The 16,326-nt window shown below is 44.7% G+C and overlaps 1 protein-coding gene across 12 annotated transcripts in view; it reads left to right on the forward strand.

Annotated features, from left to right (window-relative positions):
* SEMA6D (semaphorin 6D) overlaps nt 1–16,326 on the forward strand; it is a 450,579-nt gene that overhangs the window by 417,981 nt on the left and 16,272 nt on the right. For 6 of the 12 annotated variants that reach the window (XM_082198353.1, XM_082198354.1, XM_082198356.1 and 3 more), the window contains 10 exons: nt 99–218; nt 4,561–4,649; nt 6,449–6,666; nt 6,795–6,926; nt 8,033–8,188; nt 10,740–10,913; nt 12,421–12,561; nt 12,650–12,727; nt 14,402–14,493; nt 14,876–14,932. In XM_082198353.1, the coding sequence (XP_082054479.1) occupies nt 99–218; nt 4,561–4,649; nt 6,449–6,666; nt 6,795–6,926; nt 8,033–8,188; nt 10,740–10,913; nt 12,421–12,561; nt 12,650–12,727; nt 14,402–14,493; nt 14,876–14,932 (1,257 nt within the window). The remainder of the gene's footprint in view (nt 1–98; nt 219–4,560; nt 4,650–6,448; nt 6,667–6,794; nt 6,927–8,032; nt 8,189–10,739; nt 10,914–12,420; nt 12,562–12,649; nt 12,728–14,401; nt 14,494–14,875; nt 14,933–16,326) is intronic. The other 6 variants (XM_082198350.1, XM_082198347.1, XM_082198351.1 and 3 more) reach the window with 3 other exon arrangements.

The raw sequence follows: 16,326 nt of genomic DNA on the forward strand, positions 1-16,326 counted from the left end.
GTCTGCATAACCCCCGTGGCCCAAAGAATACAAAAATGATAAGAGGTTACTCAGAATTAAAATGGATACTAAATGCCTCATTTGTTCTATTGTTTCAGATGGCAAACTCTATTCTGCAACGGTTGCAGATTTTCTGGCAAGTGATGCGGTAATTTACCGAAGCATGGGGGACGGGTCAGCATTGAGAACAATAAAATACGACTCCAAGTGGATTAAAGGTACTTATAGTGAAATACTAATAATTGCAGCTTGTAATGTCTTTGTAGGCCCCTAGCTGGAGATTGTGTGCATTGTGGAGTGGTGATATTCTCCATTTTGTTTAACCCAATAATTACAAAGCAATCACTCTTTTTGCTGATGACTAGACTTTCTCAGTGTTCAAATCTTTAGCTCACTCTTTGAGGACTGAGGCACATTTTTAAAAAAAAATTGGAGGTACACTTGTAAGAGTATACGTGTTTGATTTTTTTCACTGATTTGTTTGAACCTAACCATTGTTTATGGTTACGTGCACAAGCCTTGGGACCTTGCTCCTCGTTCCCTCCCTCTTCTGACACAGCTTTCACTGTAGATTTCAATCACTCACAGTTCCGCACTGCATCCGAACCACCTATACCATGGTTAATGAAAACTTCAATGGGTTGAAGCACAGACTTTGCTTTGTAAACTATGGTTTGAAGTTGTCTTGCTTCAAACAAACCATAGCTAAAACTAAACACAGTTTGTGCAGGTTCAAACATAGCATTTAACTGAAGTGAATCTAAAATAGACATAGTGGTAAATTCTCTAATCTGTGTCCCAGTACGCAGTCTGGGAATAACTTATTTAGCCCCTTAAGACCCCAATCCTAGGGGAAAGTACCATTGATTTCAGTGGGCCTTCCTTCTGAGTAGCCATGTATCAGATTGTTCTGCATTAGTTATATCAAAATTTGATATAATTCTATATACAGTTGCCCATAAAATTAAAATTGCATCTTTTTCTTCTGTAAGTTCTTTTAAATGAAAGAGCTACAACCACCCACGTCCCGATACGTGGCATGAAGGATCTGATATTATATGTAACCAGCTGCAGTTGGTGGGTGTGTGAAAAAGAATCGGGGCAAGCTCCATGGCTGTGAGCATATATTCTCCTTTCAGTGGAGCACAACCCAAAGCCCACTTCTTCTTTTTGTCTTCATCCAGCAAAAGATCTGGCCCAGGAACGAAACCCTTTCCCACCCACCCCCACCCCCCAATCCGCAATAAGTTAATGAATGAAGCTGTAGTAACAAAAGGCCGGAGCTGCAATACAATTCCTCGGAGGCCTTTTTACAGTCCATTAGCCGACATTAAAGTCTGCACATTCATTGAAGCTCAACTCCATCTGTACTTGGATGTCCTAAAGTGCCTTGAATAGTGGATTTCACTTTGTAACTACAGGATACACTTTGGCATCCGTACACACCAGATCTGCATAGCAGCTGCAACAGCAGCCTGTTTGTAACACTAATGAAGACTGTAATGCCTGTAACCTTAAGAGAGCTTTCTAGTGAGCTGCTGCAAGAGAGCATCCCGTGAGAGGCACATGGAACAGGCTGGGCCCGTTGATTCCTCCCATTACCGTATATTTCGCTCTATAGGATGCACTTTTTCCTCTCCAAAAATGAAGGGGAAATGTTTGTGCGCCCTATGGAGTGAATGCAGGCTCCTTGGCTTCAGCGAAAGCAACACGAAGCCTCCAAAGCACAGAGGCAGTGCTCCCTCCGCGCTCCAGAGGCTACACGTTGCTTTCGCTGAAGCCTGGAGAGTGAGAGGGGTTGGTGCGCATTGACCCCTTGAAAGGCTATCCCCGAAGCCAGAACAGTGAGACTGAGTGCTGCGCAGCGCTCTGTCTCGCTGTTCTAGTTTGGGGATGCTGGGGCTTTATGGGGAAACCCCGGGCTTCCCCCTTCAGCCCCGACACGGGCCGGGGTGGCTGGGGGAACCCCATAAAGCCCTGACAAGCTCAGCCGCGTGTAAGCAGCTCTTATTCTGCTAGATTTACAATGTGCCAGAAGGATGGGGACTGCCCCTTCCGCCCCTCCCCCAGCTTATTGTGCCGGTAATTCCCGGTATTTCCTCCTTTTGCGCTGGTTCCATGAGGCAAGGCAGCTGCAATGATTTGATTCAGACTATTTTTTACTTGTTTTCCTCCTCTAAAAACTAGGTGCGTCCTATGCTTGGATGCGTCCTATAGAGCGAAAAATATGGTATATACCCTACCTTTCCTCCAAGGAACTCTAGGGTTCCCCAGGCAATTAAGCCAAAAGGTAGTGACTGGCCCAGGATCACAGATTTTAACTGTTTTGAACATCTTTTAAATGTGTTTGATGTGCAAATCCCCTTGAGATAGTGGTTGAGTAGAATGACGTTGGTTTAGAAATTATGTGGTTTCTAGCTGTAATGATTAAGTAAAAAGAAAAGAAAGGCTAAAAATTTAAATCGATAATAAGGGAGAGGATTTGCTGAATTAATTGGAAATTGGAATACAGAAAGGGGAGGTATGAGGAAGTCGGGGAAGTAAGTTACAAGAAAATAAGGGATTGAAATTATACTTGTTTTTGTTTTTTTGTCTGTTTGTATTATTGTTTTGTCTTGCTTTTATAAAATCTTTGAAACTTTAATAAAAATCTTATAAAAAAAAGAGATAGTGGTTGAGAAGGCAATTGATAAATTAACTGAAATCATACCACTGTGTGTGCTTCATGGCTGAGCTGGGACTTGACTATGGGCTGCCCAATTCTTGGTCCAAGACTCTAACCACAGTATCATACACTCGATCTGATAGGTTTGTCCCTCTTTTGGGTGTATGCAGATATTCTTTACTCTGAAGGAAATGCACCCCCATCCCCCTTCATTGCAAAAAGGAAGTAGTAGCTGATCTAGTATGTGCCAGGTTTATTTGAATGCTGTTTTCCTTCCTCTGCAGTAGCATAAATGTTGGCAGAGCCAATACTGCAGGGATGGGGGACATTGGTATTCCAGATGTTCCTGGACCGCAGTTCCCATCATCCCTGACCACTGGGCCATGTTGGCTGGAGCTGATGGGAATTGGGTGATTGAAATCATATAGAGAAGTCATGGGTTCCTCATCTCTGTAATACTGCCTTTCATTCTTAGGCACCTGCAATTAAAAGGACTTTGGGTACCAAGTTTTGGAAGAAGTCCCTGCCTGGGAATTCTGGAGAGTTGGTGCCAGTTACAGCTGGCCATCACTGGGCTAGATGAACCAATGGTCTAACTCCAACATAGAAAACTACTCCAATTCAGACCATTGGTCCATCTAATTCAGAGTTGTCTACACCAGGCATAGCTAGTGTGGTGCCTTACAAATATTTTTGGACTACAGCTAATATCATCCCATGTTGGCTGGGCTGATGGGATTTGGAGTCCAACAACATCTGGAAGGCACAATGTTTGCTACTCCTGATCTACATTGCCAGCAACTTTCCTGGTGTACAGAGAAGGCTCATTTCCAGTCCTCCGTAGAGGTGCCTGGGATTGACCCTGTGACCTTTTACATGCAAAGGATGTGTTCCAGTACTGCTGAGCTCCAGTCCTTCCCCTTAAACATGGTATGAGACAACTTTATGCATTCCTTTTCCATTGAGATCCTATGTTGGTGATTTGTTTCTGACAGAATAACTGAAGTGATGTGCCAGCAGCTCTTGGAAGAGCTTCCTTTTAAAAAAATGATGGTCTCTTATTCTTACATGGGGTTTTCTAATGCTTTCCTGAGCCGCACCTGCACAGTGTCAGTAATGCTTCATCGTTTGCCTAAAATTCACTGTTGTGATGTTGTGCTAGACAGGGGTCAGCAAGGTTTATCTTACCTGGGCCAGATCGATCCCGCAGGATCCCTCTGTGGGCTGGATCGCGTGTGCGTGCCCGCGATTTTTGGTGTCTGCGCAGACGCAATTTTCAGCACCGCACTTTAGCGCAGTGCGCAGGCAGGCAGCTCGGTTCAGGGGCGGCTTGTGGGCCAGTTAAATAACCTCCACGGGCCACGTCTGGCCCATGGGCCTTAGGTTGCCCACCCCTGTGCTAGCATAGTGGCCATTACAAAGTTTCCAACCAACTTTCACTCAGAGTGGACTCATTGAAATGAATGGACCTAAGATACAGTGGTACCTCGCAAGACGAATGCCTCACAAGACGAAAAACTCACAAGACGAAAGAGTTTTTCGTTTTTTGAGTTGCTTCGCAAGATGAATTTCCCTATGGGCCTTTATTCGCAAGACGAAAACGTCTTGCAAGTTTGTTTCCTTTTTCTTAAAACCGTTAATACCCAGGGAAACCGTGCTTCGCAAGACGAAAAATTCGCAAGACGAAAAAACTCGCAGAACGAATTAATTTCATCTTGCGAGGCACCACTGTAGTCATGCCATTGGGTCTACTCTGAGTAATACTTGGTTGGCTGCAACCCCATGCCTCTCTCTCATGCCATATTGGGCTGTTAACCCAGATGTAGCAAGGTGCCTCCTTTTTTAACCAAGCAAAATCCTCCCAACATAGATCTCCTCTTCCTTGAATCTTGCAGAGCCCCATTTCCTTCATGCCATTGAATACGGGAACTTTGTGTATTTCTTCTTTCGAGAGATTGCCGTGGAACATAATAACTTAGGCAAGGTAAGAGTAAATACAGCTGTTTGTTATGATAAGCTACAAAGTCTCTGGGTGATTTGTAGCGGGCTGAAAATATGCTTGCTATGGAGTGGCTCGCAGTCGTTTCTGTTCAACGGCTGGTTTTGAAAATAATAAGCTGGCACTTCTCATACTTCTAATTGCTGAAGGAGGTGGTGGAATTTGTGTTCCCCCAACCCAACCCAACCCAACACCCAGTCTCACAACTTTGTTCTCTAGAGCTGGGCTCCATCTGTAAAGAGGTTCACCCTGTCAGTGAAAATCCAAATTGGCCTCCTCCCTACCCAAACACTTGGAACACAATCGCTTAGAAAATGCACCTGTGAATCAAATGAACCTCCTGCTCTTATTTTAGTGCTGCAACACAGATGTAGACAAGACCAGGATTTATAATTGGTTGTCTCTATAAACTGGTCGGCAACTAGATTTGCTGGAGGACTAATTTGACTCCCTTCCCTCAAAAAGACCTGGGGCTCATCTACACCCCATTTCTGAGCTGGGCAATTGGAGAGATAGGTAGTATGGGGCTAGGTTTGACCCAAGGTTTTCATAGTTGCTGAGCCCTAATCAAAACATGACTTCCTTTTTCTGTGGCGGGAATGAGAAATCTTAGCTCCGGTGGCATCTGTCTCTGGCCCTCAAGACTCCGAAGCCCACTCCTAACCCACACGGCACCCTTTAGCGAGACTGCTTCACGCCTTCCATGAGTGTTTTCACCTCGCTGGAATGTAACCTTGAACTCTGATAATTCCTCTTGTTTGCCAGGATGGAGGATAGAACATGTGTGTAGAAACTAGCCTATTGTACAATGGTTAAGAAAAGCAGGAAAGTCTGGAGAAGCTTGCATGACAAGTATTATATAAATATTGAAAGTAAACCTCCAGGTTGGACAACAGGCATGCATTATAAATTGGGCTGCCTTTAGAGACCATTTGGAAACCGCAGCTGGTGCAGAATTCAACAGCCAAATTGCTGACCAGAGCAGGGCAGTCTGAACATACAATGCCAGCTCTGGCCTATCAATTTTTCCCCAGGTTTTGACCAACAAAGCCTTGTGCAGTTCAAGACTCCAGTACTCCAAGGTCCACCTCTCCCCACATGAACTGACCTGGGCTTTGCAATCATCATCTGAGACCCTTCTTCATGTGTCCCTTCCATAGGAGGTTGGGGGGGGGACATGAGATCAAGCTTTTTCAGCAGTTGCCTCTTCCTCCCCCCCCTTCTGTAATGCCCCCTCAGGGAGGCACTTCTAGTGCCATCTTTATCCATTTTTAGATGCCAAGCAAATACTTTTCTCTTTAGCTGGGCTTTTGGACCTTAATTTGATGGGTGGCATTGTGGTCCATTGCCTAAGTCCTGCCTTTTATTTGTATAATTGTGTGTCCTTACATAGATGTTCTTGATTCCCCCCACCCTGTTATTTTTATTTACAAATATGAATTTATAACTATACCAAATAGACATCCATGTAAAGAGATCAATCTGAATCTCGGGACTCCCCCCTCCCAATCCCCTCTATGGGTCCTATTGTCAACATTTTAATCTTGATTTATTTTAATATAAGTTGCTTTGGGTCACTTGGTGAGAAAAGCGACTAACAAAAATAATGGATAAATAATAAATACATTGGGAAAGGTTCCCCACCCCTGCCAATGGAGTTGGCATAGGGAACCTACAAGAAGTTGCTTTCCTTTTACCAAAGTTGCTGTTATAACAGTGGTGGTTTTCCAGATGGATTAGTTGCCAGCCTGACTTTCCTCCTTTCCTATTGTCCCCCACGCAAGGCTGTGTACTCCCGTGTAGCTCGCATATGCAAAAACGACATGGGTGGCTCTCAGAGGGTGCTGGAGAAGCACTGGACGTCATTCCTGAAAGCGCGTCTCAACTGTTCCGTCCCTGGGGATTCATTTTTCTACTTTGACGTGCTCCAGTCGATCACAGACATAATAGAAATCAACGGAGCCCCTACTGTTGTTGGCGTATTCACTACGCAGCTTAACAGGTAAGAGATGAGCGGCCTGGCATCAAAAAGAGAGAGGGAAGTTCTCCGGTTCACTGCCGACGCTTAATCAGTCGCTGCTTTGTTGTTTGGCTTCCCTGCAACGTCTTCTCCCGTGTGTCTTTTTACAGCATCCCCGGTTCCGCAGTGTGTGCCTTTAGCATGGAGGACATTGAGAAAGTCTTCAAGGGAAGATTTAAGGAACAAAAGACTCCAGATTCTGTTTGGACAGCTGTACCTGAAGACAAAGTACCAAGGCCGAGGTAAAGGAAATAAATGGATGATAATCTGTTATCAGAATGTTGTTGTCATGGCCCCATCTGTACAGATGCTTTGGAATCAGTGAAGAACACGTTGGTCCATCCATGTGTCTCTGGCTGGGAATTGTGAGCTGCTTTGAGCTCAAATTGGTTGATGGAAAAGCAGCATACAAATAACAGATCAAATCAGTATTTGTGTTTAATTTCAAACTGCACCTTGCACATGACAAGGGGTCTTGCATGCAGAAGTACCTAGGTTCAATCACTGAAATCTCCAGTTAGGGCTGGAAGGGACCCTTGCCTGAAACCTTGGGAAACAGCAGCCAGTTAGGGTGGACAGTGCTGAGATAGATGACCCAATGGTCTGACTTGGGGTAAGACAGCTTCTTGTGTTCTTATATTCCGATGACAAACGGCTCAACTAAAGAATTTGTTATGCCTGCCATTTTCCTCCTGGAAAACCTGCAGTTTATTGCTGAATCAGAGCAAACAGCAACCGGGTTTTCTGATAGCAGATTGTCATTTATTCCGATTTAGTGCAAAAGAGCAGGTTTTCTGGGGGCAAAGGCAAAACAGCTCAAACCCATGCTTAGAAAGCAGAAAATGGCTCAATATATATAAAAGGCAAGCACTGAGACGCATGTGGAAAGTGATACATGCACTAAGTAAAGTACAAATACAGAGATTTTTGAAAGACTTGTTGGAGTAGGAAGTTCTTCAGCAGGCAATGAGAAGATAATAGAGATTGCACCTGTCTGATATTTAATGGAAGAACATTTCCCCCACCTGTCCAGATGTTGAGAATGAGCCAGGAGTGGGGAATCAAAGGCTTGGCACCTCAGCATGCTGCAAGTAAACCTTCCTAAAAATGTGCAAAACCCCAAAATCTAGACAGAAATTCAAATGACTCCCTCATCATGAACCTGAAATAACAAAGCAATTGGCCAGCCTTGTGCTGAGCGATTGTCTCAAATGGTCCCAAAGTAGCAGTTTTCGTTTGGACTCCAAATTCATTTTGCCTTGGCTGTTCACGCTGCTCCTTCAGAATTCTGCCCCTTCCCTTCACTTTAAAAAAAAAAAATGGGAAAAAAATGTTGCTTTCCTTTCAGACCTGGGTGCTGTGCAAAACACGGCCTAGCAGAGGCTTACAAAACCTCCATTGATTTCCCAGATGAAACCCTCTCTTTCATCAAATCCCACCCTTTGATGGATTCCGCCGTTCCCTCCGTCATTGAGGAGCCTTGGTTTACAAAGACAAGGGTCAGGTAAGGAAGGAGGCCTTGTTGCGACACGAGGCTCAGCCGCTGCACATCTGAAACATAATACTATGCCAGCCACACCAGGCAGGACTTTGGGGAGATCAGGTTTTCCTACACGGGACTGATTAAGGCCTCATCTGCGCTATACATTTAAAGCAGTGCTATGCCACAGTCACGGCTTCCTCAAAGAATCCTGGGAACTGTAGTTTGTTAAGGCTGCTGACAGTTGTTAGGATACCCCCTGTCCCCCTACAGAGCTGCTGTTTTCACAGTGGTTTAACAGTCAGTCCCCCTTCCCAGGGAACTCTGCAGTTCGTAGATCTGTTGTTGAGGGTTTCCATGTGCCCTCTTTTTTTCTCCAGTACATGTCCTCTTTTTCACGGGTAGAATCGTCACAGTGATCCATAGTTAAAAGTAAGGTAAAGGGACCCCTGACCATTAGGTCCAGTTGTGACCGACTCTGGGGTTGCGGCGCTCATCTCGCTTTATTAGCCAAGGGAGCCGGTGTACAGCTTCCGGGTCATGTGGCCAGCATGACTAAGCCGCTTCTGGCGAACCAGAGCAGCGCACGGAAACACCGTTTACCTTCCCGCCGGAGTGGTACCTATTTATCTACTTGCACTTTGACATACTTTCGAACTGCTAGGTTGACAGGAGCTGGGACCAAGCAATGGAAGCTCACCCCGTCACGGGGATTCGAACCGCCAACCTTCTGATCGGCAAGTCCTAGGCTCTGTGGTTTAACCCACAGCACCGCCCGTGGCCATTACAGTTAAAAGTAGAAGTCTTCAAATGTGTCCTCTTTTTTGCTCTTTAAAATATGGCAACCCTACATCATGTTCCAGCCATTTTTGCCTCTGTCCCCACCACTGGTATGTGCCGCCTGCCTCTTCTCCTCTGATTTAAACAAGCAAATAACTACACACTTCTTTGGATCTAACCAGAGGTTGTGCAGTATGGGAGAGCTGGTTCTCGCAGGTGTCACAAAGAGCAGGACTATGTGTGATAGCAACCCATGGCTGGCCATGCGCAGGGCAGAGTGTACATGTCTGGCATAATGTTGTGCTCTGCTTTCCTGCCCCTGTGGCCAATGATGTGAAGCCCAGGGTTGCGGTGGGAGGGCAGGGAGATGCAAAATGCAATGTTGTCAGACGTGGGATCTTTATCTTATTTGCCGTTTCTTCTATACGGCTTTGTATTTCCAAACAAATAAAAATCTCAATGTGTTTTGCAACCCAGCTCCAAGCATCTGATATAACAGTGCAAAATACCAAAAAAAAAAAAACCCACCCTTACAAATGAAGGTCAAATAATGGAGAATAGACATTTAAGATGGCATGATTAACAGGAAAACAAAATAAGCATTGTTACAGAATTGGCTTTGTTAGATTTTCTATACAAAAATGCCATAAAATTCCATCAGAGAGCATCATTAGCAACTGAACAAAATAAGAGGCAGCTCTGCCCCTCCATTCCAGTAACCTCTCTCAAGTACATTCTTGAATACGTTCCACATGCAAACCTCACTCTTAAGCATTCCCAGGAACCATGCAGATAACACAGCCAATCCCCAGTCAAATATTTGTTGCAAAGCAAACATCTGGTCTAGAAAAAAATGCCTGGCAGCATTAAGCGTGATTTACACTCAGCTCTTCACCCACCTCCATCTCGGATGGTACAACATGCTATAAACAGCAACATAGCTATGAGGTTCTCCCCCTCTTCATATCATCCTCACAACCCTATGATGGAAGTTAGGTTGATTGACAGGGACTGGCCCAAGGTCTCCTAGTGAGCTTCGTGGCTGAGTAGGGGCTTGAACCCTTGAACCACTAGCACCACACTGGCTCAAATTGTCCTGCAGAGTTTCTGAGTGAATCATTCCAACCACAACCCACTGGCTTTGGTGGAGAAAGAAAACACAGCGCAACCCTCAATATGCCTACTCAGAGGCAAGTTCCACTGAGTTCAAGGATTGCCACATCAGCAGAGCACTTATTCTAGCCCCCCTTGAACGGGTATCAGGTTTCTTGTCATTGACACACTAGCAAATTGGCCACCAAGCTGTGGGGGATGTCTATGGAAGCATGAGCTAGCATGAGTGGGATTTGATTACAGTTGCCCAAACCATAAATGGTTCTCCAAAACCACTTTGGAGGATGAGTCCGAGTCTTTGACTGTCACTCAGCTGTGTTTCCAGACAGTGACTATTCCGGTTGTTACTCAACTGTTCACAACACTTGGCTTGTTAAACATAGCATTCCTTCCCTCTCATTCCTTATTGCAAGGATGGGGAGCCTTTGCCCCCACCAGATGTCTCAGGACTGCAACTCCCTACATTCCCAGCCATAGGGCCATTGGGAGCTAAAAGCATCCCCCAAAGTGTTGATTGAAAACAGCATAAATAGAGATGAGTCTATAATTTGGTGTTGTTAGCTGCTGCCTCCCCAAACCAGGCAAAAGCAGTGGTACTTCCATATTCAGCACCTAGGAGGAACAAGTTTTTGGGGTCTCTAATGTAGAGGAATTATTATACAGGAGATCTTGGTCTTGACAGGTATCGGTTGACAGCGATCGCAGTGGACCACTCTGCCGGCCCGTATCAAAACTACACAGTCATCTTTGTTGGCTCTGAAGCTGGAATGGTACTTAAAATCTTGGCAAAGACCAAACCTTCTTCTTTGAATGACAGCGTGTTACTGGAAGAGATTGATGCATACAATCATGCAAAGTAGGTATACTTTTACAAGGACTGCTCGGTGACATTGTACAGTGTCTGTCTTGTTTGAGTCACTTGCTGCTTTGCCACCTGATTTAAATGTGTTTCCCACCTCACCTCCTTGTCTGATGCTTTCCCAGCGCTTAGGGGAATGTTTATTTGAGCAACATCTGAAAATATTTGTGTGCTTGCCTTGCATTCTAATTCCCTGTGCATGCCACTCTGAAGACAGAAAAAACTGCCCTATTCCCCGGTGTAGGAGCAGTCCCTTGTTTGCTGACGAACACACCCAAAACACATTGGTTGATACGTACTAGAATGAAAGAAAGAGTACGGGGTCCATCAGAACATTCAACCAGAAAACAATTGAGGGACAGTTTCCCTGTGGAAATTGTAGCGTTTGTCCAAATTGCAGTTGGTAATCATTCCAAGGGATAACAAGGAATATCAGAGCAAAGATTTTTATGCGGATAAAAGCCTTTTTTACTGGGCTTCTTATGGAGGAGGGGTGGGATACAAACATGGTACTGATGATAATAATGTATGTATGTGATACAAAATAAGTAATCTATATAGTGGCAAAGGGACGCAGGTGGTGCTGTGGGTTAAACCACAGAGCCTAGGGCTTGCCGATCAGAAGGTCGGCGGTTTGAATCCCCGCGACGGGGTGAGCTCCCATTGTTTGGTCCCTGCTCCTGCCCACCTAGCAGTTTGAAAGCACAAAGTGCAAGTAGATAAATAGGTACCGCTCCGGCGGGAAGGTAAGCGGTGTTTCCGTGTGCTGCTCTGGTTCGCCAGAAGCGGCTTAGTCATTCTGGCCACATGACCCAGAAGCTGTACACCGGCTCCCTCAGCCAGTAAAGCGAAATGAGCGCTGCAACCCCAGAGTCGTCCGTGACTGGACCTAATGGTCAGAGGTCCCTTTACCCTTTGCCTTTATAGTGGCACCACCTTGCCATGGGCTCCCTCCACCCTCTATTAATTTAGGAATCTGTTCTAGCTTCATAAATCAGCACTTTGCCATATTTTCTCTCCCACCCTTAATTCTATCGAGATCAACCCATATGTCTTCATAAAAGCTCTGAGGAAATTGGGCTTTTCTTATTCCTGGCATGCAGCTTTTTCATAGATGGATATAACCCACCTCATAGTAAATTCAGAAGTGATAAACTGGATTAAAGTTTAGCCAAGTTACAGGGAACCAGGCAGAGGGCCTTCTCAGTAGTGGCACCCGCCCTGTAGAACGCCCTCCCACCAGATGTCAAAGAGAAAAATAACTACCAAACTTTTAGAAGACATCTAAAGGCAGTCCTGTTTAGGGAAGCTTTTAATGTTTAATAAGTTTTTGTATTTTGGTGTTTTGTTGGAAGCCGCCCAAAGTGGCTGGGGAAACCCAGCCAGATGGGTGGGGTATAAATAAATTATTATTATTATTATTATTATTATTATTATTATTATTATTATTATTATATAAAGGGGTTCAAAAGAAATAACAGCGTGTAATTGTGTAATTGAACAGGTGTAATGGGGATGGTGAAGAGGACAAGAAGGTCATCTCCCTGCAACTGGACAAAGAGCACCATGCCGTATTTGTTGCATTCTCCAGCTGTGTCATTAGAATTCCACTCAGCCGTTGTGAGCGTCACGGGTCATGCAAAAAGTAAGCCCTCTCTGTCCAAACATGTCTATACAATGGAGTGCACCAAGGTTAGGAGGCAGTAAAAAAGGTTAATTTCCTCTCGCCGCAGGTCTTGCATTGCGTCTCGAGATCCTTACTGTGGCTGGCTGAACCATGGGACCTGCGGAAGAGTGAAATCAAGCATGTTGTAAGTAGCAGGATTTTTAATAAATAAACGGCATTGTGTTAGTCAACGCCAGCACCTTTAAATAGGTTTTAATATGCAGCATGGGTCAGGTGTTCTTGAAACAGAAAGTCATTGGTTGAGATGTGCAGAATGGACCTCATAAAATCATCTTAACTACCAACTGCTGTATTTTTTGCTCTATAAGACTCACTTTTTCCCTCCTAAAAAGTAAGGGGAAATGTGTGTGCATCTTATGGAGCGAATGCAGGCTGAGCAGCTATCCCAGGAGCCAGAACAGCAAGAGGGGTTGCTGCTTTCACTGCCCAGTGATCCGCCTTGCTGTTCTGGCTTCTGAGATTCAGAATATTTTTTTTCTTGTTTTCCTCCACTCAAAAACTTGTGGTCTGGTGCGTCTAATAGAGCGAAAAATATGGTCGTTTCTGGGCTCAATTTATAGAGGGGTTAATAATCTTGTGAAGCTTTAAACCATCTGGGACCAGGTTGTCTGAAGGGCTGTTTTCACCCATATGAACCAGCTGGACAAATAAAATTTAACTTTGCTCTGTGGCCCATCATTAACTAATATCTGATCGGTTGGTACGAGATACAAGACCATCTCAGTGATGACAGCACAGTTGTGGACATTTCTCCCTGGGGAAGTCCCAGCATGGGATCAGGGTTGTGTGAGCGTAGGAACATTAGGAGAGCCCTGCTAGATGAGACCAAAGGGTTACCAGTATCCCGTTTGACATAAAAGCCAACCTAATGTCTCCGGAAGCAGGACATGAGTGGAAGGGTGGTGGCAATAGACCTCACATTGCAATAACCCAGCAACTGATAATTCATAGCCATACTGCCTCTGAATCTGGACATGATATTTGTCCAACGTGGCCTACATTTCCACTCCCCAATACAGTGATCAGAGGAGCTAGTAAAAGTATAAAAGATTTTATGGTGCCTTGTTGCCAGGGAAAACAGGGCAGAGAACTATGGGGTCAGATTGTGTTGGACAGCTCTGTCGTTAGATAATTTGGGAGGCATAGTGTTAAGTTCTCCTGAGCAAGACCCTTTGGGATGAATAGAAGTAGGCAAACTCGGCCCTCCGGATGTTTTGGGACTACAACTCCCATCATCCCTAGCTAACAGGACCAGTGGCCAGGGATGATGGGAATTGTAGTCCCATACATCTGGAGGGCCGAGTTTGCCTATGCCTGTTGTAAGCAGATACAACACCACATGGTCGTAGTAATCTCTGCTTCCCGTTCATTTCACTGGGGCCTGTGTAGGAAATCTTCCCTGTGGGTTGGGTATTATTTGGCTGTAGCTATTTAACCCGCTTGAAGTTGCACGGATTATTGTGAAGAAGGCATAGCCATTAAATGGTTGAGATTCCAAGTAAAGGTCGCTGAAGACGAAATCCCTTCATTGTATATCCAGCGCCCAGCTCCCCTTAGCAGCAGCCTTTCTCAACCTGTGGGTTCCCAGATGTTGTTGGACTACAACTCCCATCACCCCTAGCTAGCAAGGCCAGAGCTCAGGGATGATGGGAGTTGTAGTCCAACAACATCTGGGGACCCACAGGTTGAGAACTGCTGCTTAGCAAATGCTGAATGAACATGTTTTGCGGCTTTTGTGTTTCTTTTGAGAATGACGGTGGCCATTGGTTTCTTCCCCAACTAATGCTGTTAATTGCAGGTTATCTTTGTTTGTTTCATACAACCACAGCGTTGGAGGATATGAGCAAGATGTGGAATATGGCAACACCGCACAACTCGGGGATTGCCACGGTAAGCACAAGTCCGAGGGCCAACTTGAAAATGTGGCATGGTTTGGTTTGCGGGCCACACTCTTGTCAGTGTGGATGTCACAAAAAAATGGCATGGAGCACCCCGCCCCCTTGTAAACCATTTAGCACAAGCCTAAGCCACTTGATCTTGGGTGGTGGAACCCCCCCCCCTTGGCCATTTTTCTCCCAGCCTTCATGTATTGTTCATGAAGGTCTAGATGTCAACTTATTAAAACAGGTATTCCCCTCCCCTTTTCCTTTTTTTTTTCTTCCTTTTGGGTGAACCTATTGTGTTTTGCTTTCTGATTTTCAGCTTTGGAAATCTATTTTGCTTTTCCTTTCGGTTACTTTTCACTGATTACGTGTTCCTTTAATTCTTTTAGAAATTTTGCCTACTACAACTACACCAGATTACAAAATATTTGGCGATCCAACATCTGGTTAGTTTTTTTCAATCATTTTTTTCTCCTCCCCCCCAGTTAATGGAACTTTTCTTTCCTTCAGTTCAGCATTTTCAGACAGCCTCGTCCCCCTTTTTTACTTTTCTATTCCTCCTCCCTTTTTCTTTCCTTTGGTGCAGTTGGCAAGACCTCCATATTTTTTGCTTTTCTGCTTTTACTCATCTCTCTTCTGATGGTCAAGGAACAGCCAAGTCTTTCTCTCACTTAGCACTTTTCACCTTGTGTATCTGCATGCTTAAGAGCTCATTGTTAATTGAGACACATCTTTTATTAAGTGAAAGAGCCTGATTAACATAGATGACATTCTCACTGCACGAAATTTCCACTAAGCTTCTACTCTTTCCCCTTCCACTCAACCATGTCTTCATGAATGCCACCCTAGCAGTTAGATGCCTGGTCCACTTCATCTCCTCCCTTTCCTCCTCCTCCTGTGTCGTCCCGGCTATTTATAAAAAGCAAATGCACATTCCCCCCCCTGAAATGTGTATTTCTGAAATGTTGGAAATGTGTTGATATCTTCAAAGGTTTTCAGAAATGCATTTGTGCTAATAGCATCATATCCACTAATAGGTGGCATTTAGCATCAGATCGCTTCAAGTTTTATGTGCTTCTTCCAGAAAAATTACAGAGCAAATGAGGGGACGGCTTTGCCTTTAATAAGCTGTTGGTAAGAGTGAGAAGGATGGGGGGGGGTTTCCCCCCTCCCACTCGCTTGCATCACAGGACTTGTCTTTGTGCTTCCTTTATGGAGGAAACCCAACCATTCTCCAAACAACAGGCAAACTTACAATAGGCTTTTCATGTCTGCAATACTATTTCAATTGCCTACATATGGATTTCCCCCCTCCTAAACTTTGATCCCTCAGCTCTCATGCGGCAAGAGAAATTACACAATAGCTTTCCAAGAGGTGTCTTGGTTTAGGTACTGAAACATAGAGTTCAGTTCCAAAAATCGGTGGTCTGGGATTTTGTGTGTTGTTACTGAAATCTCAGCATCTTACCTGAGTAGGAAAAGTAACAACAGTAAGGAAAGTGGTTGTCATATACCGCACAGTTAGATATGTAAACTTAGAATTAAAAACTGAATACAAAAATAATTTCCTTGCCTGGATAATAATAATAATAATAATAATAATAATACTTTATTATTTATACCCCGCCCATCTGGCTGGGCCTCCCCAGCCACTCTGGGCGGCTTCCATAAAAACCAGAAATACAATAAAATATCACACGTTAAAAACTTCCCTGAACAGGGCTGCCTTAAGATGTCTCCTGAATGTCAGGTAGTTGTTTATCGCTTTGACATCTGCTGGAAGGGCGTTCCACAGGGCGGGCGCCACTACCGAGAAGGCCCTCTGCCTGGTTCCCTGTAG

The sequence above is a fragment of the Podarcis vaucheri genome, assembly GCF_965113315.1.
Source record: "Podarcis vaucheri genome assembly, chromosome: 14".
NCBI classification, from domain to species: domain Eukaryota; kingdom Metazoa; phylum Chordata; class Lepidosauria; order Squamata; family Lacertidae; genus Podarcis; species Podarcis vaucheri.